This window comes from Nerophis ophidion, linkage group LG08, assembly GCF_033978795.1.
Source record: "Nerophis ophidion isolate RoL-2023_Sa linkage group LG08, RoL_Noph_v1.0, whole genome shotgun sequence".
Taxonomy (NCBI): Eukaryota; Metazoa; Chordata; class Actinopteri; order Syngnathiformes; family Syngnathidae; genus Nerophis; species Nerophis ophidion.
The window spans coordinates 23,123,027-23,149,914 of NC_084618.1; the positions used below are offsets into that span (position 1 = coordinate 23,123,027).

Here is a 26,888-nt window from a genome sequence, read left to right on the forward strand (position 1 = left end):
AATTGATTAACGTGGACCCCGACTTAAACAAGTTGAAAAACTTATTCGGCTGTTACCATTGTACTATTGTCAATTGTACGGAATATGTACTCTACTGTGCAATCTACTAATATAAGTCTCAAAAACAAAACGTGCAGCAAAAGGCATCGATGCCCGGTAGTACCGAAGGACTTTGGTCGATGCCTATAAAAGTACGGAATCCTGTACCCGTCCGTATCGGAAACTAATTAGACAAATAAACCCTAACGATGACATAAAATTATATTCTATCTATTGATAGGAAGAAACAAAACAAATTTGTAGATATTCAACACTCTACTGCCGTCTAGCTCCAGCCAATTCGTCACGTTTCATGTGTCAGGTACTATGAATTGATTAACGTGGACCCCGACTTAAACAAGTTGAAAAACTTGTTCGGGTGTTACCATTTAGTGGTCAATTGTACGGAATATGTACTGTACTGTGCAATCTACTGATAAAAGTCTCAAAATCAAAACGTGCAGCAAAAGGCATCGATGCCCGGTAGTACCGACGGACTTTGGTCGATACTTATAAAAGTACGGAATCCTGTACCCGTCCGTATCGCAAACTAAATAGACAAACAAACCCTAACGATGACATAAAAGACTCTTTTAACCAGGAAGTATTGATAGGAAGTAACAAAACAGATTTGAAGCCAATTCGTCACGTTTCATGTGTCAGGTAAACCTCTACGAATGGGGCCATATGAATCCCCTTCCTACAGTCGACAGGAGCTCACCTGAGGTCCAACCACACCAGGGGGTCCAGGAGGTCCGGTCTTTCCTTGGAATCCCTGAGTTTGTACAGAAGGGGAAGAATAATTGTTACGTCTGACTGAGACGAGGCCAGAACTGATCTGTCCTCTCACTCACAGTCTCTCCTCTCTGTCCAGGATGTCCAGGAAGTCCGTCTTTCCCTGCGGGCCCCTAGAAGACCAAGCAAACGGGTAAGTGGAACAACAGAGACGGGAAAAGTCACGTTGCGGATGCGTTCGGACTCACGGGTGGGCCCTTTGGTCCGGGGAATCCTGTCGGTCCCTGAGGTCCTGGCAGACCCTGGCACACACAAAACAACACTGGTTACACTTTGATTAAAAGTCACGAGTAAGGAAAGTCCGGGGGTCACCTACCCTCTCGCCGCTAGGTCCTGGTGGTCCGTCTGTCCCCGAGTTACCCTGGCAAGGCCGACAAGAGACACTGATAAAGATGTCCATGCAAGCACCAGAACTGTTAAGTGAGCAGGTTTACAAACTTTAGGTCCGGCTTTGCCAGTCGGTCCTCTCGGCCCTCTCTCCCCACGAGGACCCTTTGGGGACAGAGAATGTTAGGAATAATCCGTTCAGACTTTGGAATCGGCAGCCCGGCGAAGACTCACCGTCGGTCCTCGCTGCCCACGTGGACCCGGCTTTCCCGCCGTTCCCTGTGGAAACACAAGCCGAGAGGACGCTCAATGGCACGGTATCACTTACAAGACGTAGTCACTGAAACGTATCGCCAAAAGATTTGACTTTACCCGAGTTCCTTTCTCCCCGTTGGCACCTGCGAAGCCTTGGAATCCCTGAGATCCCTGTGTGACAAAACAACGACACGTTTATTTCCACTCTTTGTAATAATGTCATCGAAAATGTCAGCTCCATTTTCTCTGGGATTTTCTCAAACTGTAGTACAACCAATGAAATATTCAAACACAGTGTTACTGTTCAAACGATGCCCAAAAGATATTTTATATTCTTGTTAAATAAAACCTCTGCCTTGTTTTTAATGAATATTTAGGCTACAAGTGTTGTCCCGATACCAATATTTTGGTACCGGTACTGGTACCAAAAATGCATTTCGATACTTTTACGGTACTTTTCAGTACTTTTCTAAATAAAGAGGACTACAAAAAAAAATGGCATTATTCTTAGGGTACATTAAACATATGTTTCTTATTGCAAGTTTGTCCTTGAATAAAATAGTGACCATACAAGACAACTTGTCTTTTAGTAGAAAGTAAGCAAACAAAGGCTCCTGATTTAGCTGCTGACATATGCAGTAACATATTGTGTCATTTATCATCCCATTATTTTGACAAAATTATTAAGGACAAGTGGTAGAAAATGAATTATTAATATACTTGGTCATTTACTGTTAATATCTGCTTATTTCCTCTTGTAACATGTTCGATCTACACTTCTGTTAAGATGTAATAATCACTTATTCTTCTGTTGTTTGGATGCTTTACATTAGTTTTGGATGATACCACAAATTTAGGTATCGACCCGATAACAAGTAGATACAGGATTACACGTTGGTCATGATTTAAGTTCTCATGTGTCCAGGGACATATTTCCTGAATTTATAAACATTATATAATTATTTTTTAAACGAAAGAAGATTGTGTGATGCTAAAACATAGCAGCATCGACTAGATACGCTCCTGTACTTGGTATTATTACAGTGGATGTCAGGTGTAGATCCACCAATGACGTTTGTTTACATTATGACGCCGATGAGCTACAGTGTGTGGTAGAGATGCGCGGTTTGCGGTCTCATCCGCGTAGTCCGTGGAGTCCGCGGATAAACCGCGGGTCGGGCGGGTGACATGACGAAAAAATAGATTTTAATTAGTTTTGGGCGGGTGGCGCTTGAATCATCTGGAAATATTCGATATACATGGTTCTGGGATCGGTATCCTTTGTCATTCAAAGAGCCATCGACAAAAATATTTCGGGAGGACATCCTTCCAGTAACACAACATAAACGCAACACAACAAATACCAGAATCCTTTGTATCCGTGACACATCCTGACTATTTTATACACCCCGCTAGCAGCAAACCCCGCACCCCCACCCCCACCCCGTGCGTCGGTAAGGTGGACGGGGTTGGGAGAGCGGGGGTGTAAAATATATTCAGGAATTGTCACGGATACAAAGGATTCTGGGTATTTGTTTTGTTACGTTTATGTTGTATTACTGTGAGGATGTTCTCCTGAAATGTTTTTGTCAATCTTGTTTGGTGTGGCTTCGCAGCGTGGCGCATATTAGTAAGTGTTAAAGTTCTTTATATCACAACCATCAGTGTACTCTGTGTCACCCAGTATGCCTTTCAATCTTGTGCCTGTGATTGCGTAGGCTGCACACAAAATGTTGCCAGACTAACAATCGGTTTGTACATGTTGTTGAAGGTGTCAAAGGCAATGAATTCACAGCACGCCCATATCCTTGTCATCAGGATGAACGCGAATTGGATAATCGCGAGATCTTCGGCGGCTCCAAATGCAATCGTTACTCTGTGAGACGGGTTTAGACAGCTCTGTGAGAGGTAAAGGTGGCGGGTGGATGACGACTTTGGTGACGCGGTTGCGGATAATAAAATTGCCTATCCGCGCATCTCTAGTGTGTAGTTAAAAATGTTCAGCTAATCCTCGTCCTGCAGTGATAACGGTACTTGTAAGAAACTTACTTTATTTGTCGCCATGTAGGCGAGGATTAGTGATTTAGAAATGGCAAAAACACTGCCAACTGCTAGCTAACCATGTCTTAAAGCACCTCTTCCTGTAACTTCACCTTTATCTTTAGTTTTCAAGCCAAAATTCGTCCGTTCTCCCTTTTCTGTCTACACACTGTGTAGACACTTGTAAGTACTTCGTGATTGTGCACTGCCGAACATGCTCCCCTGCTCGTAAAACCAACGATGTCACCAAGTGACGACGACGGTGGTAGGTGGGGAACCGGTACTTTTTAACAGGCGGTATAGAACCGAATATGATTCATTAGTATCGCGGTAGGGCTTCACGGTGGCAGAGGGGTTAGTGCGTCTGCCTCACAATACGAAGGTCCTGCAGTCCTGGGTTCAAATCCAGGCTCGGGATCTTTCTGTGTGAAGTTTGCATGTTCTCCCCGTGAATGCGTGGGTTCCCTCCGGGTACTCCGGCTTCCTCCCACTTCCAAAGACATGCACCTGGGGATAGGTTGATTGGCAACACTAAATTGGCCCTAGTGTGCGAATGTGAGTGTGAATGTTTTCTGTCTATCTGTGTTGGCCCTGCGATGAGGTGGGGACTTGTCCAGGGTGTACACCGCCTTCCGCCCGATTGTAGCTGAGATAGGCGCCAGCGCCCCCCGCAACCCCGAAAGGGAATAAGCGGTAGAAAATGGATGGATGTATAAAAAATGGGTATTTCTGTCTGTACATTTTTTTTCCTTTTACGGAAGGTAGTTTTTTTTTAGAGAATAAATTATGAAAAAAAAACACTTAATTGAACAGTTTAAAAGAGGAGAAAACAGGAACGAAATGACAATTAAATTTTGAAACATAATTTATCTTCAATTTCTACTCTTTAAAATTCAACCGAAAAAAATGAAGAGAAAAACCAGCTAATTCGAATCTTTTTGAAAAAATTAAAAAAATAATTTATGGAACATCATTAGTAATTTTTCCTGATTAAGATTAATTTTTAGAATTTTGATGACATGTTTTAAATAGGTTAAAATCCAATCTGCTTTTTGTTAGAATATATAACAAATTGGACCAAGCTATTTTTCTAACAAAGACAAATCATTATTTCTTCTAGATTTTCCAAAACAAACATTTTAAAAGAAATTCAAAAGACTTTGAAATAAGATTTAAATTTGATTCTACAGATTTTCTAGACTTGCCAGAGAATTTTTATTTTAATTTTAATCATAATAAGTTTGAAGAAATATTTCACAAATATTCTTCGTCGAAAAAACAGAAGCTAAAATGAATAATTAAACTAAAAGGTATATATTATTCTTTACAATAAATAAATACATTTACTTGAACATTGATTAAAATTGTCAGGAAAGAATAGGAAGGAATTGAAAAGTTATATGTGTTTAAAAATCCTAAAATCATTTTTAAGGTTGTATTTTTTCTCTAAAATTGTCTTTCTGAAAGTTATAAGAAGCAAAGTAAACAATTAATGAATTTATTCAAACAAGTGAAGACCAAGTCTTTAAAATATTTTCTTGGCTTTTCAAATTCTATTTGAGATTTGTCTCTCTTAGAATTAAAAATGCAGAGCAAAGCGAAACCAGCTTGCTAGTAAATAAATACAATTTAAAAAATAGAGGCAGCTCACTGGTAAGTGCTGCTATTTGAGCTATTTTTAGAACAGGCCAGCCAGTGGGCGACTCATCTGGTCCTTACGGGCACTACGTTGGTGACCCCTGTATTAGGGATTTATGCTGCCGATTCTGATACCGGCTGATACTAATATCATGTAACTAAACTTTTCGATGTATTTATGCAAGTGGCACTTTATTAATACAAACACAGTATTTAAACTACTTTATATTCCTTTTTTACACACCGTTTTTTAGCCAAATGATGTAAAGAGTACACAACTGAACAAAAACACTACTATTTATTACTCTTTTACATCCTTTTCGTCCTCAAAGTCCTCCTGTATCCAAGTAGTTATTCTCTAAATGTTTAAAAATTAAAACAAAAACAAAATAAAATCTAAGAAATAAAAAATATGTTGTTATTAATCACTCTAATATCGACCATATACGGACATATATTATCCTTGGTGTCGACATCTCCAATTCATGGATCAAGCCACCCTCCCGGTGTACTTCTGGACGCCACAATGTTGACGCACCGACAGTTAAGAGCCGTTATATTATCCTCTCTCTTCACTCTAGACTCATTTTTGCTTACTTTTATGCTTTAATGCGCTTCCATCGACTTTCTTAGCCAGCTTAGTTTAGCCAGCTAATACTGAAGCTAGCTTAGCTCGCACGCCCGCTCCTGTTTGCTCTCGATGTTTATGTTTAGCACCGTCATAATAATTTATAAAATACCTGATAGTCATATCTAAGATACTAAGCTAATGCATTATTTTTTGCTGTGATAGTGGTTTTTGTTATTTTTTTTATGAAAATCTGGCGATATCGATGAGTGGCTGATCGATCGACACATCCCTAATACGTATCAATAAGTAATACAAAAAATAAATTAAGACTAAATATGGATGAAGCGGACTATTGTCATGCAAAACCTCCCAATAGTAAAAAAAAAAGACCTGACACAGACTTTTTGAGCTATCTAAGGTGAAATTTAAAAAAAAAAGGGATTGAACTTTCTTGGAATTCATTCGCTCTTTTTGTACCTGTGGGTGGAGGCCAGACGGCGAGCACACACCATACCAACTTTATTTATAAAGCCCTTTAAAAACAACCACAGTTGAAGAACAAAAGGCTGTACACCACAAAGAAATAAAACCAAAGGACAGACTGAAAAAATAACATTTAAAACAGAAGTAAAAAACACATTGAAATAGCAAATACAAATTACCCTAAGAACAATTTTTTAGATTGATTGATTGATACTTTTATTAGTAGATTGCACAGTTCAGTACATATTCCGTACAATTGACCACTAAATGGTAAAACCCGAATAAGTTTTTCAACTTGTTTAAGTCGGGGTCCACGTTAATCAATTCATGATAAAAAGCAGTTAAAAAGTTAAAAACAGTTAAAGTTAAAAACAGTTAAAAGTCTCATGCTGGGTTAAAAGCCAGTGAATAAAAATGGGTTTTAAGAAGGGTCTTAAAAATAGCCAAAGAAAGGACCTGTCTCACGCACACACAACAATTGAGGCCCTTAGCGTAAAAAAGTACGGTAACATAAGCAATGATCCGGATCAGGCCCCAAAAAATCTAATCACTCGAATGTCGGCGTAAATGTGCACATCATAATTGATCCCAAGAGGTGCGTAACATAATAACTTACCGGGGGTCGCGGCTTGTAATTTTGAAAATGATAAAGAAAAATTTGAAAAGATGCTACAGCAAAAGTTGAAAAAGCAAAAAGTACAACTAAATTTACTAACAATTAGGGGTGTCCAAAAGAATTGACTTTCGAGTGATTCGCGATTTTTACTTGTAACGATTTTTAGTCAATTTAAAAAAAAATATATATATATATTTATATGTATGTCTTGATTGGATTATCCGGAGAATAGTGCTCGATACCGTGGTAGAGCGCAATATGTAGGTGTGGGAAAAAATCACAAGACTACTAGTCTTGTGATTTTTTTCCCACACCTACATATATTTATATGTATATATTAGGGGAGTAACGGTACACAAACATTTTGGTTCGGCACGTACCTCGGTTTAGAGGTCACGGTTCGGTTTATTTTTGGTTATTTATTTACAATATTTGTTTAATTTTCCACCCAAAATATTTTTCTTAGTGGAATATTTGACGTGAAGTAATGGGAACCTTGGATAGGTCAATAAATCATAATCACATTGATTTTGATTCAATATTATGTTTTGAGCAATGACAGTTTGGAATAAAAACATAACAGCTAAATTACATTTAAATTTTAAGCTTTTTTATTTCACTTTTGTCATGTTTTTGTTTATTTGAATAGTATTTTTAGAATGTGCCGTGGGCCTTTAAAACATTAGCTGTGGGCCGCAAATGGCCTCCGGGGCACACTTTTGACACCCCTGCTATAGATAATAAAAAATAAAATCGGATAAATCTATGGGTAAAAAAGCCGAGCCTGGCGATACATGCGCGTTTATTATAACTCTCTCGCTCTCTCTGTCTCTGTCCTTCCCTCACGAATGCTGCTGCATGCACAATTTGTTTTGTTTTTAACCCCTTCTTAACCCTGAACGTACATTGAAAATACAAGCAACCCTAACTCAAAATGCCGGACATGTGAAGCATTTAAGAAACTCCACCCGGACAGCCCCGCAAAAGAGGATATATCCGGTGAAAAGAGGAGGTATCGTCAGTCCATCATAACCTGGTGTGGAAACTCGTTGGGTACACCTCCGAACCGAACCGAAACCCCCTTACCGAAACGGTTCAATACGAATACACGTACCGTTACACCTTTAATATATATATATATATATATTTTTTTTTAAATCTGATGTAGATGCCCAAATCTTCTGTACAGATTTACTTTAGAAAAGAGAAGTGTTGGATACTCCGCTTATTGCCTTATTTGTACTTGACTTTATTAAAAATATTTTGGGTAGTATTTTGAAAAAAAAAGCAAAATTTATTTGAAGTAAGGTAAACATTCATCTATTTTTATGGAGGAATGTAATTAGTCATAGAACTGGCATCTAATGTTGGTAAAAAAAAAAGATTTTGAATCGAGAATCATTTTGAATCAAGATTTAATTCTGAATCGAATCATTAGCCCCAAGAATCGAATCGAATCATGTGGTGCCCAAAAATTTACGGCCCTAATAATGATTGTATAATTTGTTTATCCTCACAATTTTAACCAATTCTGATTTTTTTGTTTTATTTTGGGGAAAAATGCTGACGCTTAGCGCTTTTTTATGACGTATTGGTCGGATGAACGCAAACCGATCGTTCAGACTACAGTCAAATTCGATGCATATCGGATTTATAGCCGCATACCAAAGAGGCCTGGGTCGGATTTAGAAAAAATCGGAATTGAACTGTTCACATTGACGTAAAATAAAATCCGACACAGGCCACATATGGGCAAAAGAATTCGGAATGGATCTGAAATGTGTACAAGGCCTCTGTCTCCTATTACCTTGATACATGAGACAAAACTAATTTGGATTTATTTGTCAAATCCGATCTTTTTTAGTGTCCGTTCACATTACAGCGGCCTTGTGGTTAGAGTTTGTGAGTTCAAACCCTGGACGAGTCAAAAAATGGAACCCATTCCCTCCCTGCTTGGCACTCAGCATTAAGGGTTGGAACTGGCGGTTAAATTACCAAAATTATTCCCGAGCGCAGACCAGGGTGCTGCTCACTGCTCCCCTCACCCTCCAGGGGGTGAAGAAGGGGACGGGTCAAATGCAGAGGACAAATTTCACCACACTCAGTGTGTCTGTGACATTCATCGGAACTTTAACTTTAAAATGTGTTGTCTGATGTGAATGCAAGCCGACCCGGATGCAGACATGACATCATGGCGTTGCAAGCACTGGTTTACGGCTAGGATTTGGCGTAATCAGAGTCAACATTTTCTGAACTGAGTTACTGCTTGTAGAAGATCAGGAAGATTTTAGCTTTGTCAGTTTTACGCGATATTTTGCTTCGACGTCTGCGTGAAGATTGCAGACGCATAGTAGGAGACAGAAGCGGTGCAAGTTTCACACAAGTTCCTAAAGCGTTTCGTTTCCACCTGTTTTCCTGCTGCGTTAACTTGTTTTGCAACTGTCAATTTTGGCGAATAATTGTGACACTCGGCACGTTTTGATGACGTTCTAGTCGTGTGAAAGATTGCCACATACGAAAGAGGCCAGAGTCGGACATGAAAAACTCAGAATTGACATTAGAAAGAATCCGATACAGGTCACATATGGGCAAATTAATTGGAATCGACCTGCAGTGTGAACAAGGACAAACTCATTGTGAATAATCACAAAACATTGTCGCATAAATCACTTTGAAATGCAGGTTAATTATGCAATTTATTAATTATCATGAACATTTCATACTTTCGATAAACGTTATTTTAATCAAATAAATGACGTACATTCAAGTCAAACATTGAAAATAATATTCCTTTGTGACAATTTGACTGTAAAATTGCATTTGTGTCAAAACACTGTTGTTTTTTTTCAAATTCAATTTGAATTGCAGTAGTTCCCTGAGATTAATCATGATTTATCAAACTGCAGACAAGCGATTCATCTGATTTTTTGAAAATGTAATTGTTCGCTTCAGTGAGAAAAATATGGAGGGGCAACTATTTAGTGTCTTTGTCTTCATGCACATGCAGAATGTGCGCCAATTATTCAAACGGTCACAAAACTGGGAAGAGATGCCAATATAATCATTTAGCGTGATTTATTCATGAAAAAAACTTTTTTTCCAACCGCTATTTCGCACGTTCGAAAGGTATGTGCAAACTGGCACAGTTACGCACAAATGGAGTTTTGAGAAGGCAGGCGATTGTGCTGCAAAGAGAGAATAATCCATCCGTATGCGTGTCAACATATTTGGACCGTCATAAATTTAAATATTAGACATATTGTCTATTCAGCAAGGACATTTTTTAGCTGCCGGATGACCTAAGGGGCTGATTAGGTCCAGCAGATACCAAAAATGAATGAAATGGTGCCTGCTGCTGGTTTTTAATGGCAACAATATGTCTTATATGAAAACAATACTTACAACATGCATTTTATTGCGTTTGGATCACTCTGAAATAATTGCCGAAAAAACAACAGCTTTTATGGATTACACATGCGATTTAGCGCTTGTTATTTGGGCCCGAAGTTGACATGCAAACTTTTTAAACGTAATGTATATAAAGTGTTAGCATATCTACTTGTGTCTAGCTTGTTTTAAATGAAAATATATTAGTTTTTTTTAAACAGTACTGGTCGTACAAAACTAGCTCAACATAATTTTTTAGAGCTTTTGACATTAAAATAAGGCCAACATTTTTTATTTTTTATTTTCTAAAAATACCCATGTACACGTGGACATATGTGTGTCAAAATACGTTCCAAAATACCTTTGGTCCTTGTCTTCCTGGGTATCCTGGCAAGCCGGGTACTCCAAGTTTACCCTGCGAGACAATGACAACAACCCAAAGTGAAAACAATGCTAAAAAATGGACCGACTCAATTTTTTAAAATTAAATAATATATTTTTAAATTTTTTTTAAGTTTTGGCTTTTGCGGTTTTTCCTTGCCCGGATGTAGGTTCAGCTCAGGGGACGTCGTGCACTTGTGATGATTGCGTGAAATTACTTTGAATATATTATAATAAAAGTATGATGATTACTCCATTTTGGAGTATTATATGTGATATATAATAATAATAATAATAACAATAAAAACTATAAAATAATATACAAACAAACAAAAACCTATACAATATCATCAAATACATACATAAACATATAATAATTCTGCAGCAACAAATAATTAAAATAAATAAATAAATAAATAAATGCATAAATAAATATTAATTATATAATATATATAATTGGAGGGGACAAGCAGTAAAAAATGGATACAAAATTAATATAATTATATATAATATTACGTATAACTCCATACAGGATTTAAATTAGAATATTTGTGTAGGATATAATGACAATAACCCAAAGTGAAAACAATGCTAAAGAGCAATGCACCCAACCTTTACGCATTAAGTAACATACTTTTATAATTTCCCATTTGGGGCTTTTGGAGTTTTACCGGTTCAAATCAGGGGATGTTGTTGTGCACTTGTGCTTAAGGGCTATACAAAATTTTATTTTTAATTGATTCATAGTGCTTTGAAATTATTAGAATAAAATATGATATATACTCCATTTTGGAGTATTATATATTGTATATAATCATAATACTAAAATGCATAACATAACTATAAATATGAAATAATATAAAGCATATATAAATATTTTGCTGCAAAAAATATATTTAAAAAATACATAGAATTAATAAATAAAATACAAATTATAAAAATGTATATGATGTATAATATATAATTACATATTGTATACTATATATGAATCCATATTGGAGTTAAATAGTCCAAATATTAAAATATTTGAATATGATATGACAACATCCCAAAGTAAAACTAATGCTAAAACTCAACCGACTTGTACTCATAAAGTAAGTAGTCCTGTATCTTTGAGGCTGAAGTTAAGCCAGTGTTCTGTTGAACAAATAACTCAATCTGTTGTTTGCTTCCAAAAGAGCAGCAGTGTGGCGTTCGACCTCGTTAAGCCCGATGACACGTTTGTGATGCATCGTTTGTGATGCATCGTTGTTCCGGAAGCCCGGAGGAATCTTTGGGATTTTGTAAGGAAAAAAACCCCAAAACGCACCTTTTCGCCAGATGGGCCGAGGGGACCGGAGTCTCCAGGGAGACCAGATCGACCCTTTGGACCTTCGGGCCCGTCTTCTCCTCTGGGTCCCGCCGATCCGAGTTCACCCTGGAGAAAGAGATGGAGAAAGAAGGCGTAAACAAACAGGAGCAGCCTTAAGTGTGATGTTGCATCCTGATGATTCACAGCTCTTCAGGGAATTTGCATTCACACACAGCTAAATATAGCACGATAACACACTTTTTAGCGGCTTAAAACTTGGTCACTTTCTGGTCCGAGCATGTCATCCTCTGCTCAAAATCCTTTGCTTTTATCTGGCAGAGCAAAGGAAGTCTTGAGGGAGTTTGGAGGCTTTAAAGCGCCATTGATTTCTTTCTCAATATAATAAGTGTGTGTGTGTGTGTGTGTTGGTGTTTGAAGTGCAGGCTGAGGCGAGCGTTGATGATGAAGCTCTTAAACAAAGCCGCCCTGGAAGCCCAGCACCCCGGGCCCTAAGTTGTGGAGGTTATAACTAGAAAGTGGACGAGGCAGCAGCAACGCCAACCTCACGTTTGCTCATTATCCGCAACCCCGCACACACCAGCCGGGATGAAAAACAAAACCACAAACAAGGAGAGACTTACCCTGTCGCCCTTGATACCCATGTCTCCCTTGAAGCCCGGAAAGCCGTCTTCTCCCTGGCAAACGGAGTGATCATTAAGCGAACACCAGGAGTGAATACGTTTCTCAAAACCTTCAGAAACAACTAGTTTTTCATACCTTCTCTCCCTTGTGACCTTTCAGGCCGCGGACGCCATCTGCTCCCTGTTAGGCAACGACATATCGTCAGAAAAGCACGCGGCAAAAAGCTGGCAGCAACGTCCCGAAAAGTAAGTACCGAGCATAAAAGTGTCCAACGATAACAAACACGTGTGATTCTGAAAACCTTTGCAGCTGCAATGCCAACAACAGACAACGCACACAAAGTTAACAGCAAAAAAATAAAAAAACACAAAATGAGGCAACGATGCACAAATGTTAGCATCGATACCTGTAAGGTAGCAATTAGCAGGAATAAAGCAAAAATCCCTGCACAAATCCAAGAAAAGTAGCAACATTGTGTCGGAAGAAGCAGCAAACGAGCAGAAAAGGAAGGAAAAGTGTGCAAAATGTACCAACAATCTACATCAGGGGTGTCAAACTTGTTTTCATTGAGGGCCACATCACAGTTATGGCTGCCATCAGAGGGCCGCATGTAACAAAGGATATAATTTATTTTTTCCCCGTGTATTTGAATAATAAATATTTTTTTCATACACTGTATCAAAAATATCTGTAAATTTTGCAGTAAAAAAATGACAGTCACCAAAATGTTACTGTAAAATATAGTGTTTTTTGTTTTTACACAAAGTAATACAGGAAATGGAAAATAGAATAGAGAGTACTTTATTGATGAGTACAGATGGGGATTCTTTTTACTGTAAATGTTACGGTGTTTATGTTGTTGTTGTTACAAAATATTAGTATAAATACAAAAACAGTACAACTGTTTTTTTTTTCAATTCTGGCAACTGATCTGCTGTTTTTTTTTTTTAACTTTAATTCCATTTACAGTAAGACTCCCAAAAAAAACCATAGATTTTACCGTAAACAAAAGTAGTCGTTTTTGATTTAAACTTTAATGCTATTAAAAGCACTGTAAATGTTCATATATATATATAATATATGTATGTGTGTGTATATGTATGTGTATGTGTGTTTGTATGTATGTATATATGTGTGTGTATGTATGTATATATGTGTGTGTATATGTATATATGTATGTTATATGACTTATTTTAATATTTTATGACTGTATATATGTATATATATATATATATATATATATATATATATATATATGTGTATGTATATACACTTTAGGTCAGGAAAAAACACAGATGCTATTTCATCCCTACAAGCCTGTTTCACGGGTTTCCCTGCTAATCAAATCCCCTGCGAAACAGGCTTGTAGGGATGAAATAGCCTCCGTGTTTTTCCTCACCCAATGTATATTACGCTCTACCCAGGTATTGAGCACTGTATAACGGATAAACCACAGAAACCTCGACTATTTATATATATATATATATATATATATATATGTGTATGTATGTATATATATACATATATGGACGGCGTGGCGCAGTGGGAGAGTGGCCGTGCGCAACCCGAGGGTCACTGGTTCAAATCCCCCCTAGAACCAACCTCGTCACGTCCGTTGTGTCCTGAGCAAGACACTTCACCCTTGCTCCTGATGGGTGCTGGTTGGCGCCTTGCATGGCAGCTCCCTCCATCAGTGTTTGAATGTGTGTGTGAATGGGTAAATGTGGAAGTAGTGTCAAAGCGCTTTGAGTACCTTGAAAGTAGAAAAGCGCTATACAAGTACAACCCATTTATCATTATTTATATGTGTATGTATGTATATATATATATATATATATATATATATATGTATATATATGTATATATTATACAATTTAATGGATAACTTGCTTTGAACAAGTATTTATTTGTATTTTGACAAAAAAATGTTTGGAAAGTAAGATAACATTATATTTCTTATATTTTTTGCAATAATATTAAAGTTGAAAGGTATGCAATTTAATGCTGTACATTTATTTTTTCTATCCAAATGGAAAAACCGAACACATTTAATAGGAGAATATAAGGTACTTTACTGACGCAAATTTTTTTCAGGTCTCCACAGGCAACATAAAATTATGTGGCGGGCCAGTTTTTGCCCACGGGCCTTGAGTTTGACACCTATGATGTACATGTTCGTAACAACACACCAAAAACATCAGCAACAAAGCACAAAAAAAGTAGTAACAATTTTGCACCAACACAAATAGAAGTAGCAAAAACACAAACAAATGCAAAATTATGCAAAAGTCAGAAACAATATACAGTATAAGGGCAAGGAGCAACCAAGTAGAAAAGGAAGCAACATTTAGCAAGAAAGGACCTGCGTTGGCATCAGCACATGTAAGTTAGTAGAGACAAACAACCCAAAAATAGATGAAACGAGGCAAAGATTAGTACACAAAAGGTCACAAAAACACAGAAAATAGCAACAATCTGTAGGGATAAGTAACAACCAAGCAAAAAAGGAAGCAAAAGTGCGCTAAATTTAGCAACAACACGCCAAAAGCTTTCACCAGCAAAGCATAAGAAAATTGTGCCAAATTTAGCTTAAAAACACAAAAAGCAGTAGTAAAAATCACAAAACCATGCAGAATTGAACACAAGACAGAAACAAGGCAACATATGTTTGTATCAACGCTCAAATAGTTATTTGCAAGCAAGCACAAAAGTGTGCAACAATGAATACGTGTTGACTTTAATATATTTAAGTTAACAGGAAAAAATAACACAAAAATAGCATCAACAAACAAAGATTAGTACACCAAATCAGCAAAAACGCAAAAAATAGCAAGAATGTGTAACCAAGGAGAAAAGAAAGCAAAAGTGTGTAAAATTTTGCAACAATCCACACAACGGCATTAACACATGAACATTAAGAGAGACAAATAACAGAACAAAAGCAGTAATAAAGCAAAATTATTGAACAGAAGGAAGCAAAGGCGCACAAAAATAGCAACAATGTGTAAGAATAAGCAGAAATCAAGCAGAAAAGGAAGCAAACGTGCAAAAATTTGCATCACGAAAATAGCAGCAAAAAAGCAAAGATGACAACACAAAAGGAAACAAAAACCCAATAAATTGCAACAATGTGTTAAGAATAAGAAACAATCAAGCAGAAAAGGAAACAGAGATGTGTGAAATTTTGCAATGTTGCATACGATGGCATCGACACATGTTAGAGAAACAAAAAAGAGCAATAAAGCAAAAATCAGTGCACACAAGGAATCAAAAGCGCACAAAAATAGCACCAATGTGTAAGAGTAAGCAGCAATCAAGCAGAAAAGGGAGCAAAGTTGTGCAAAATTTAACAACGATGCACACATCTGCACCAACACACCAAACAATGTCAGAAACAAAGCAAAATGAAAATGTGGCAAACTTAGCCGACAACACGACAGAAGTAGCAATAAGTTGAAAAGCATACAGAATTGCATAAAAAAGTTTCATGTTGGCAACAACACACAGCTTCTCAGCAAGCAAGGGCAAAAACGTGCAAAGATTAGCAACATACCATACAAACTGTGTCCAATTTAGCAACAACACAAACAGAGTTGCCCCTAAAGTTGGCAACTATTACAATATTTTTCAACTTGATAAAATCCCACTTTTTCTCGCATAATATTGTGACCTTCTTGTTGGACTCTTGCATTAGCGTGATCATAATATTTATAATCCTTTGTTGCCTCGAAAGAGTAAACAAGAGTATTTACTCCAGGTGTCTTTTTTGGAATTAAATAGCAAACTTCTGCTCATTTATTGATGGGGAAAACAAACTTGTGATGAGGGATGACTACCGAATCCGGTACTTTTTTTGGAACTGATTCAAGTAAAACCAGACGGCGCCTCGTTACGGTACCTGGGCTGTACACTTTGGCGCTTGCCGATCACTCCAGCAGCACCGAGAGTGGACTGAGTGAAGTGAAGTGAATTATATTTATATAGTGCTTTTTCTCTAGTGACTCACAGCGCTTTACATAGTAAAGCCCAATATCTAAGTTACATTCAAACCATTGTGGGTGGCACTGGGAGCAGCTAGGTAAAGGACACAACGGCAGTGACTAGGTAGGCGGAAGCGGGAATCGAACCTGGAGCCCTCAAGTTGCTGGCACGGCCACTCTACCAACCAAGCTATGCAAACTAACAACAAAGTAAAGGACTTAAAAAAAACGCTCCAAAGTAAAACAAGGCTGCGATTTTCCCAAAAATGTGTTAGCTTGATGCTAACACACATTGGCTTTATTATTGACATGCTACTGATTAGCATTAGCGATTTTACATGCCGATTCCAACACCTCCAAATTTGTTAATGACAACTACAACTAAGATGCACATTACAATCGAACTACTACAATACTTACAGTATTAACACTTTTTAAGGCGCAACAAAAAACAAAACACACTGCTGCCATTATGGACTTAATGTCATACTTGTACAAAATATGATCATAAAACAAGATATAACAACTGGACAGCAGTTATCATAATTACAAAAAAAAGAGATTTTATCATAAAAAAGAATGAATATTTATTTATACACAAAGGTACCAAAAGTTGGTTCCATTAAGTACCATTTTTTTCTACTTAAAGGCGGACATCAGGTAAAGGACCATTGTCACTAATACTTACAGTATTAACACTTTTTAAGGCGCAACAAAAAACAAAACACACCGCTGCCATCATGGACTTAATGTCATACTTGTACAGATTGTGATCATAAAACAAGATAAAACAACTGGACCGCAGTTATCATAACTACAAAAAAAAATAGATTTTATCATAAAAAAGAATGAATATTTATTTATACACAAAGGTACCAAAAGTTGGTTCCATTAAGTACCATTTTTTTCTACTTAAAGGCGGACATCAGGTAAAGGACCATTGTCACTAATACTTACAGTAGTAACACTTTTTAAGGCGCAAAAAAAAAAACACACCGCTGCCATTATGGACTTAATGTCATACTTGTACAGAATGTGATCATAAAACAACTGGACCGCAGTTATCATAACTACAAAAAAAAACGAGATTTAATCATCAAAAATAATGAATATATATTTACCATTTTTTTCTACTTAAAGGCAGACATCAGGTAAAGGACCATTGTCGCTAATACTTGCAGTATTAACACTTTTTAAGGCACAACAAAAAACAAAACACCGCTGCCATTATGGACTTAATGTCATACTTGTACAGATTGTGATCATAAAACAAGATATAACAACTGGACAGCAGTTATCATAATTACAAAAAAATGAGATTTTATCATCAAAAATAATGAATATTTATTTATACACTTAAAGGTACCAAAAGTTGGTACCATTAGGTACCATTTTTTTCTACTTAAAGGCAGACATCAGTTAAAGGACCATTGTCGCCAATAGGCCTCCTGTCAATTTGAATGATTGACTCACCTTCACGCCGCGAGGCCCGGGGTAACCGAGGGGTCCTTGAGGACCACCGGGGCCCTGCAGACACACAACATCGATAAAGTAACACAAACCCACACAATATGAACGCACAAAATTTCCATCTCTCCTTACCATGTTTCCCTTCTCTCCGTGAGGTCCCTCTTTTCCAGGGTGACCCTGTGAATGATGACAGTCATATCATATCTCATTAGTGCGAAATGTCCCCCATAAACACGACAACTGCACCCGTAATGAACGAGGACTAAGTCGTAAAACTTAATTAGAGGACGGGACAAATTGGAACGTTTATTCCTCGGTCAGGATTTTTTAATGAGCAGATTGATGGAGAGTGAGTGCACTCCACACAGCAGTACATATGTACTGCTGTGCATGTATAGCAGGGGTGTCCAAAGTGCGGCCCGCAGGTCATTTGCGGCCCGCAGGTCATTTTTAACGGCCCCACGGCATATTTTAGAAATACGATTGAAAAAAATTAAAACATAAAAAGTGGTATAAAAGAGCAAATGTAAAATGTAACAAGAACATTTTGCAATGTTTACTCTAATAAAACAAAGCTGCTATGCAGGCTGTTTCTTTCTTTAAAAAATAATAGTGAATCAAAATCAATGTCATTATGAATTATTGACCTATTCAGGTTCCAATTACGTCATATTAAATAGTCCACTTTGAGATATTTTTGGGGGCAAATGTTGCATATTTTGTGTTTGCCATATAAAAAACTGAGCTGGTTTTATTTCAAAGAAGGGCCTAAAACGAACAAACAAAAAAACATAAACTACATAAAAACTTATAATTGACGAATATATCTGAAGTTGATCTCAAGACCATTGTGTTAAAAGTAAACAGTAAAAAAAATATATATAATTTATTTTTTAACACTTTAATGAGTAGGACACTTTTGGATCAGTGTGTTTTGTTTTTAAGTGTCATTGCACAAAAAATAATAGTGAATTAAAATCAATGGTGTCATGAGTTGTTGACCTTTTTACAGCTCCATTTATTATATAATCTCAAATATTCTACTTAAAATTTTATTGGGTGAAAATATTGCATATTTTGTGTTTTTTCCCATAAAAAACATGGTTTTCTTTGACAACAAGAGCATACAACTTAAATATTTAAAAACGTCATATTGACAGATAGACCTAATGTTGATCTAGAGATTTAAAACTTGAATAATAATAAAAATAAAAACACTGATTAATGACACATTTTTAACATTTTATTTTTACCAAAACCCTTTGCGGTCCCCGGGATCAAGCCTGAGTGGAGGCCTAAATGTATATTTTTTATACATACATTGGATTGTTTTTTAAAATAAGTGGCCCCCGCTTGCTTTGATTTTTCAATGTGCGGCCCTCAGTGGAAAAAGTTTGGACACCCCTGATGTATAGGCACACACACACACACACACACACACACATGAGTAGTAATGTGAGGGAGTGTGTGATGTGGAGAGAAAAGAGATTTGAAGCTAATGGAGCTGGAAAAAGCCCGTGATGGCTTTCTAGTGTTGTGACACAGCCAGCGAAGGAAATAGATCCGCGTTATCCACAAATGAGGCAAAATTGGCAGTTGCTATTCCGGCGATTGGACGTTTAAAAATAGAAAAGAGCTATTTGGAGCCAGAATCCTATTGTTCTTATATTCTATTTAGTGGCTACTAGTGTTGACCCGATACCAATTTTAGTACTGGTACCGGTACCAAAATGTATTTCGATACTTTTCGCCACTTTTCTAAATAAAGGGCTTTATTTTAACAAAAAATCTTTTAGGGTACATTAAACATATGTTTGTTATTGCAAGTTTTTAATTAAATAAAATTATGAACATACGAGACAACTTGTCTTTTATTAGAAAGTAAGCAAACAAAGGCTCCTAATTAGTCTGCTGACGTATGCAATAACATATTGTGTCATTTCTCATTCTATTTTGTCAAAATTATGAGGGACAAGCTGTAAAAATGAATATTAAAGGCCTACTGAAACCCACTACTAGCGACCACGCAGTCTGATAGTTTATATATCAATGATGAAATATTAACATTGCAACACATGCCAATACGGCCTTTTTAGTTTACTAAATTGCAATTTTAAATTTCCCGCAAAGTGTCGTGTTGAAAATGTCGCAGTATGATGACGCGCGCGTTTGACGTCTCGGGTTGTAACGGACATTATTTTCCAGCCCGATCCAAGCTATAAGTAGTCTGCTTTAATCGCATAATTACACAGTATTCTGGACATCTGTGTTGCTGAATCTTTTGCAATTTGTTCAATTAATAATGGAGAAGTCAAAGTAGAAAGATGGAGGTGGCAAGCTTTTAGCCTTTAGCCACAAAAACACAGCCGGTGTTTCCTTGTTTAAAATTCCCGAAGATGAAGCTTTACTATGGATCAGAGCGGTCAAGCGAACATGGATCCCGACTACATGTCAACCGGCAATTTTTGGTGAGAAAATTGTGGTAATAAGTCGCCTCTTACCAGAGACAGAGGAGCTTCCGTCCTCCTGCAGCTGCCCTGACTTCCATCAGAGACTCTGGCGTTAACACACCCGTGGCCACACCTCTCCGACTTTTAGGTACTATTTAATCTCACTAAAACACTAGTAACACAATAGGCAGATGAGGGATTTTCCTGAATTATCCTAGTAAATGTGTCTAATAACATCTGAATCGCTCCCACTGCAATCGCCTTTTTTTTCCTCCAACCCTTCACTCTAAATTTCCTCATCCACGAATATTTCATTCTCACTCAAATTAATGGGGAAATTGTCACTTTCTCGGTCCGAATAGCTCTAGCTGCTGCTGGCTATGATTATAAACAATGTGAGGATGTGAGGAGCTCCACAACTTGTGACGTCACGCGCACATCGTCTGCTACTTCCGGTACAGGCAAGGCTTTTTTATTAGCGACCAAAAGTTGAAAACTTTATCGTCGATGTTCTCTACTAAATCCTTTCAGCAAAAATATGGCAATATTATCAAGTATGACACGAAGAATGGACCTGCTAGCCCCGTTTAAATAAGAAAATCTCATTTCTGTAGGCCTTTAATGTACTTGTTAAATTACTGTTAATATATGCTTACTTTCTGTTTCAACATGTTCTATCTACACTTTTGTTAAAATGTAATAATCACTTATTTTTCTGTTGTTTGGATACCACAAATTTAGGTATCAATCCGATACCAAGTAGTTACAGGATCGTACATTGGTCATATTCAAAGTCCTCATGTGTCCAGGGACATATTTCCTGAGTTTATAAACATAATATGAATTTTTTTAAAAAGGAAAAAATATTAGTAGTATCAACTAGATACGCTGTTGGACTTGGTATCATTACAGTGGATGTCAGGTGTCGATCCACCCATGGCATTTGTTTAAAAGCAAGCTTGCTGTTAGCGGTTAGCTATAGTATCCTCCTACAGTGTGTAGTGAAGCATGTTTAGCTATTCCTCGTCCTACAGGGGTGATAGTTGTAAGAAACTCACTTTATTTGTCGCCATGGAGGTGAGGATTAGTGATATAAAAGTAGCTAAAGCACTGCCGACTGCGGATGGACAATCGCCGCTAGCAAGCCAGCTATGTCTTAAAGCACCTCTCCGTGAAGGCGTTTTTGTGTAATAACTTCAACTTTATCTTTAGTTTTTAAGCCAAAATACGTTCGTTCTCCCTTTTCTGTCTACACAAAGTGTCTGCTTGTAAGTACTCCATGATTGTGTGCTGCCGAACATGCTCTTTTGCGGCATCATGCCCAGGGACCGGTACTTTTCAAACAGAGTATAGTTCTGTTTTTGAATCATTAGTACAGCAATGCTGCACCTGTACCGGTATACCGTACAACCTTAGTGGCTACTAAATTATGAACACATGGAACTCCAGGAAAAAGGCGTCAATTAGTCAACCCTTGATTTTTGCGGTTAATTGGTTCCGGGTCTGACTGTGGTAAATGTAGCACTTATTGACTATAAATCTAATATTTTCACGAGGACTGTGAATCTTTGGGCACCTATCGAGCGTATTATTCCCGGGGTGACGATTCGATTCAGAATTGATTCTCGATTCAAGACGATCTTACTCCTAAAGTAGCCTGGGTTCTTCCAAGAGGGCCCTCTCACTCCTAAAGGGGCCAGGGTTCCGCCAAAATGGCCCTCTCACTCCTAAAGGAGACAGAGTTCCTCCAAAAGGGTCCTCTCACTCCTGAAGGTGACAGGGTTCCTCCAAAAGGGCCCTCTCACTCCTAAAGGGGCCAGGGTTCCTCCAAAAGGGCCCTCTCACTCCTAAAGGGGCCAGGGTTCCTCCAAAAGGGCCCTCTCACTCCTAAAGGTGACAGAGTTCCTCCAAAAGGGCCCTCTGACTCCTAAAGGGGCCAGGGTTCCTCCAAAAGGGCCCTCTCACTCCTAAAGGTAACAGAGTTCCTCCAAAAGGGCCATCTCACTCCTAAAGGTGACAGGGTTCGTCCAAAAGGGCCATCTCACTCCTAAAGGCGCCAGGGTTCCCCCAAAAGGGCTCTGTCACTCTTAAAGGTGACAGGGTTCCTCCAAAAGGGCCATCTCACCCCTAAAGGGGCCATGGCTCCCCCAAAAAGGCTCTGTCACTCGTAAAGGTGACAGGGTTCCCCCAAAAGGGCCCTCTCACTCTTAAAGGGGCCAGGGATCCTCCATATGGGCCCTCTCACTCCTAAGGGTGACAGGGTTCCTCCAAAAGGGCCATCTCACTCCTAAAGGGGCCAGGGTTCTTCCAAAAGGGCCATCTCACTCCTAAAGGTGACAGGGTTCCTCCAAAAGGGCCCTCTCACTCCTAAAGGGGCCAGGGTTCCTCCAAAAGGGCCCTCTCACTCCTAAAGGTGACAGGGTTCGTCCAAAAGGGCCATCTCACTCCTAAAGGCGCCAGGGTTCCCCCAAAAGGGCTCTGTCACTCTTAAAGGTGACAGGGTTCCTCCAAAAGGGCCATCTCACCCCTAAAGGGGCCATGGCTCCCCCAAAAAGGCTCTGTCACTCGTAAAGGTGACAGGGTTCCCCCAAAAGGGCCCTCTCACTCTTAAATGGGGCCAGGGATCCTCCATATGGGCCCTCTCACTCCTAAGGGTGACAGGGTTCCTCCAAAAGGGCCATCTCACTCCTAAAGGGGCCAGGGTTCCTCCAAAAGGGCCATCTCACTCCTAAAGGTGACAGGGTTCGTCCAAAAGGGCCATCTCACTCCTAAAGGTGACAGGGTTCCTCCAAAAGGGCCATCTCACTCCTAAAGGTGACAGGGTTCGTCCAAAAGGGCCATCTCACTCCTAAAGGCGCCAGGGTTCCCCCAAAAGGGCTCTGTCACTCTTAAAGGTGACAGGGTTCCTCCAAAAGGGCCATTTCACTCCTAAAGGGGCCATGGCTCCCCCAAAAAGGCTCTGTCACTCCTAAAGGTGACAGGGTTCCACCAAAAGGGCCCTCTCACTCTTAAAGGGGCCAGGGATCCTCCATATGGGCCCTCTCACTCCTAAGGGTGACAGGGTTCCTCCAAAACGGCCATCTCACTCCTAAAGGGGCCAGGGTTCCCCCAAAAGGGCCCTCTCACTATTAAAGGGGCCAGGGTTCCCCCAAAAGGGTTCTGGCACTCCTAAATTTGACAGGGTTCCCCCAAAAGGGCCCTCTCACTCTTAAAGGGGCCAGGGATCCTCCATATGGGCCCTCTCACTCCTAAGGGTGACAGGGTTCCTCCAAAAGGGCCATCTCACTCCTAAAGGGGCCAGGGTTCCCCCAAAAGGGCCCTCTCACTATTAAAGGGGCCAGGGTTCCCCCAAAAGGGTTCTGGCACTCCTAAATTTGACAGGGTTCCCCCAAAAGGGCCCTCTCACTCCTAAAGGTGCCAAGGTTCCTCCAAAAGAGCCCTCTCACTCCTAAAGGTGACAGGGTTCCTCCAAAAAGGCCCTCTCACTCCTAAAGGGGCCAGGGTTCCTCCAAAAGAGCCCTCTCACTCCTAAAGGTGACAGGGTTCCTCCAAAAGGGCCATCTCACTCCTAAGGTGACAGGGTTCCTCCAAAAGGGCCCTCTCATTCCTAAAGGTGACAGGGTTCGCCCAAAAGGGCCATCTCACTCCTAAAGGCGCCAGGGTTCCCCCAAAAGGGATCTGTCACTCTTAAAGGTGACAGGGTTCCTCCAAAAGGGCCCTCTCACTCCTAAGGTGACAGGGTTCCTCCAAAAGGGCCCTCTCATTCCTAAAGGTGACAGGGTTCGCCCAAAAGGGCCATCTCACTCCTAAAGGCGCCAGGGTTCCCCCAAAAGGGCTCCGTCACTCTTAAAGGTGACAGGGTTCCTCCAAAAGGGACATCTCACTCCTAAAGGGGCCAGGGCTCCCCCAAAAAGGTTCTGTCACTCCTAACGGTGACAGGGTTCCCCCAATAGGGCCCTCTCACTCTTAAAGGGGCCAGGGATCCTCCATATGGGCCCTCTCACTCCTAAGGGTGACAGGGTTCCTCCAAAAGGGCCATCTCACTCCTAAAGGGGCCTGGGTTCCCCCAAAAGGGCCCTCTCACTAATAAAGGGGCCAGGGTTCCCCCAAAAGGGTTCTGGCACTCCTAAAGTTGACAGGGTTCCTCCAAAAGGGCCCTCTCACTCTTAAAGGGCCCATAGTCCCCCCAAAAGGGTTCTGACACTCCTAAAGGTGACAGGGTTCCTCCAAAAGGGCTCTGTCACTCTTAAAGGTGACAGGGTTCCTCCAAAAGGGCCATCTCACTCCTATAGGGGCCAGGGCTCCCCCAAAAAGGCTCTGTCACTCCTAAAGGTGACAGGGTTCCTCCAAAAGGGCCCTCTCACTCCTAAAGGTGACAAGGTTCCTCCAAAAGGGCCCTCTCACTCCTAAGGTTCCTCCAAAAGGGCCCTCTCACTATTAAAGGGGCCAGGGTTCCCCCAAAAGGGTTCTGGCACTCCTAAAGTTGACAGGGTTCCCCCAAAAGGGCCCTCTCACTCCTAAAGGTGCCAAGGTTCCTCCAAAAGAGCCCTCTCACTCCTAAAGGTGACAGAGTTCCTCCAAAAGGGCCCTCTCACTCCTAAGGTGACAGGGTTCCTCCAAAAGGGCCCTCTCACTCTTAAAGGGCCCAGGGTTCCCCCAAAAGGGTTCTGACACTCCTAAAGGTGACAGGGTTCCTCCAAAAGGGCTCTGTCACTCTTAAAGGTGACAGGGTTCCTCCAAAAGGGCCATCTCACTCCTATGGGGGCCAGGGCTCCCCCAAAATGGCCCTCTCACTCCTAAAGGAGACAGAGTTCCTCCAAAAGGGTCCTCTCACTCCTGAAGGTGACAGGGTTCCTCCAAAAGGGCCCTCTCACTCCTAAAGGGGCCAGGGTTCCTCCAAAAGGGCCCTCTCACTCCTAAAGGGGCCAGGGTTCCTCCAAAAGGGCCCTCTCACTCCTAAAGGTGACAGAGTTCCTCCAAAAGGGCCCTCTGACTCCTAAAGGGGCCAGGGTTCCTCCAAAAGGGCCCTCTCACTCCTAAAGGTAACAGAGTTCCTCCAAAAGGGCCATCTCACTCCTAAAGGTGACAGGGTTCGTCCAAAAGGGCCATCTCACTCCTAAAGGCGCCAGGGTTCCCCCAAAAGGGCTCTGTCACTCTTAAAGGTGACAGGGTTCCTCCAAAAGGGCCATCTCACCCCTAAAGGGGCCATGGCTCCCCCAAAAAGGCTCTGTCACTCGTAAAGGTGACAGGGTTCCCCCAAAAGGGCCCTCTCACTCTTAAAGGGGCCAGGGATCCTCCATATGGGCCCTCTCACTCCTAAGGGTGACAGGGTTCCTCCAAAAGGGCCATCTCACTCCTAAAGGGGCCAGGGTTCTTCCAAAAGGGCCATCTCACTCCTAAAGGTGACAGGGTTCCTCCAAAAGGGCCCTCTCACTCCTAAAGGGGCCAGGGTTCCTCCAAAAGGGCCCTCTCACTCCTAAAGGTGACAGGGTTCGTCCAAAAGGGCCATCTCACTCCTAAAGGCGCCAGGGTTCCCCCAAAAGGGCTCTGTCACTCTTAAAGGTGACAGGGTTCCTCCAAAAGGGCCATCTCACCCCTAAAGGGGCCATGGCTCCCCCAAAAAGGCTCTGTCACTCGTAAAGGTGACAGGGTTCCCCCAAAAGGGCCCTCTCACTCTTAAATGGGGCCAGGGATCCTCCATATGGGCCCTCTCACTCCTAAGGGTGACAGGGTTCCTCCAAAAGGGCCATCTCACTCCTAAAGGGGCCAGGGTTCCTCCAAAAGGGCCATCTCACTCCTAAAGGTGACAGGGTTCGTCCAAAAGGGCCATCTCACTCCTAAAGGTGACAGGGTTCCTCCAAAAGGGCCATCTCACTCCTAAAGGTGACAGGGTTCGTCCAAAAGGGCCATCTCACTCCTAAAGGCGCCAGGGTTCCCCCAAAAGGGCTCTGTCACTCTTAAAGGTGACAGGGTTCCTCCAAAAGGGCCATTTCACTCCTAAAGGGGCCATGGCTCCCCCAAAAAGGCTCTGTCACTCCTAAAGGTGACAGGGTTCCACCAAAAGGGCCCTCTCACTCTTAAAGGGGCCAGGGATCCTCCATATGGGCCCTCTCACTCCTAAGGGTGACAGGGTTCCTCCAAAACGGCCATCTCACTCCTAAAGGGGCCAGGGTTCCCCCAAAAGGGCCCTCTCACTATTAAAGGGGCCAGGGTTCCCCCAAAAGGGTTCTGGCACTCCTAAATTTGACAGGGTTCCCCCAAAAGGGCCCTCTCACTCTTAAAGGGGCCAGGGATCCTCCATATGGGCCCTCTCACTCCTAAGGGTGACAGGGTTCCTCCAAAAGGGCCATCTCACTCCTAAAGGGGCCAGGGTTCCCCCAAAAGGGCCCTCTCACTATTAAAGGGGCCAGGGTTCCCCCAAAAGGGTTCTGGCACTCCTAAATTTGACAGGGTTCCCCCAAAAGGGCCCTCTCACTCCTAAAGGTGCCAAGGTTCCTCCAAAAGAGCCCTCTCACTCCTAAAG

The 26,888-nt window shown here is 40.6% G+C and overlaps 1 protein-coding gene across 2 annotated transcripts in view; it reads right to left on the reverse strand.

Moving 5' to 3' along the window:
- Nucleotides 1-26,888, reverse strand: part of LOC133557518 (collagen alpha-1(XI) chain-like) — a 165,428-nt gene that overhangs the window by 42,595 nt on the left and 95,945 nt on the right. For both annotated transcript variants that reach the window (XM_061908012.1, XM_061908010.1), the window contains exons 26-38: nt 18,048-18,092; nt 17,919-17,972; nt 12,601-12,645; nt 12,465-12,518; nt 11,842-11,949; nt 10,513-10,566; nt 1,534-1,587; nt 1,396-1,440; nt 1,273-1,326; nt 1,151-1,195; nt 1,023-1,076; nt 894-947; nt 761-814 (exon numbers count right to left, since the gene is read on the reverse strand). In XM_061908012.1, the coding sequence (XP_061763996.1) occupies nt 761-814; nt 894-947; nt 1,023-1,076; nt 1,151-1,195; nt 1,273-1,326; nt 1,396-1,440; nt 1,534-1,587; nt 10,513-10,566; nt 11,842-11,949; nt 12,465-12,518; nt 12,601-12,645; nt 17,919-17,972; nt 18,048-18,092 (720 nt within the window). The remainder of the gene's footprint in view (nt 1-760; nt 815-893; nt 948-1,022; nt 1,077-1,150; nt 1,196-1,272; nt 1,327-1,395; nt 1,441-1,533; nt 1,588-10,512; nt 10,567-11,841; nt 11,950-12,464; nt 12,519-12,600; nt 12,646-17,918; nt 17,973-18,047; nt 18,093-26,888) is intronic.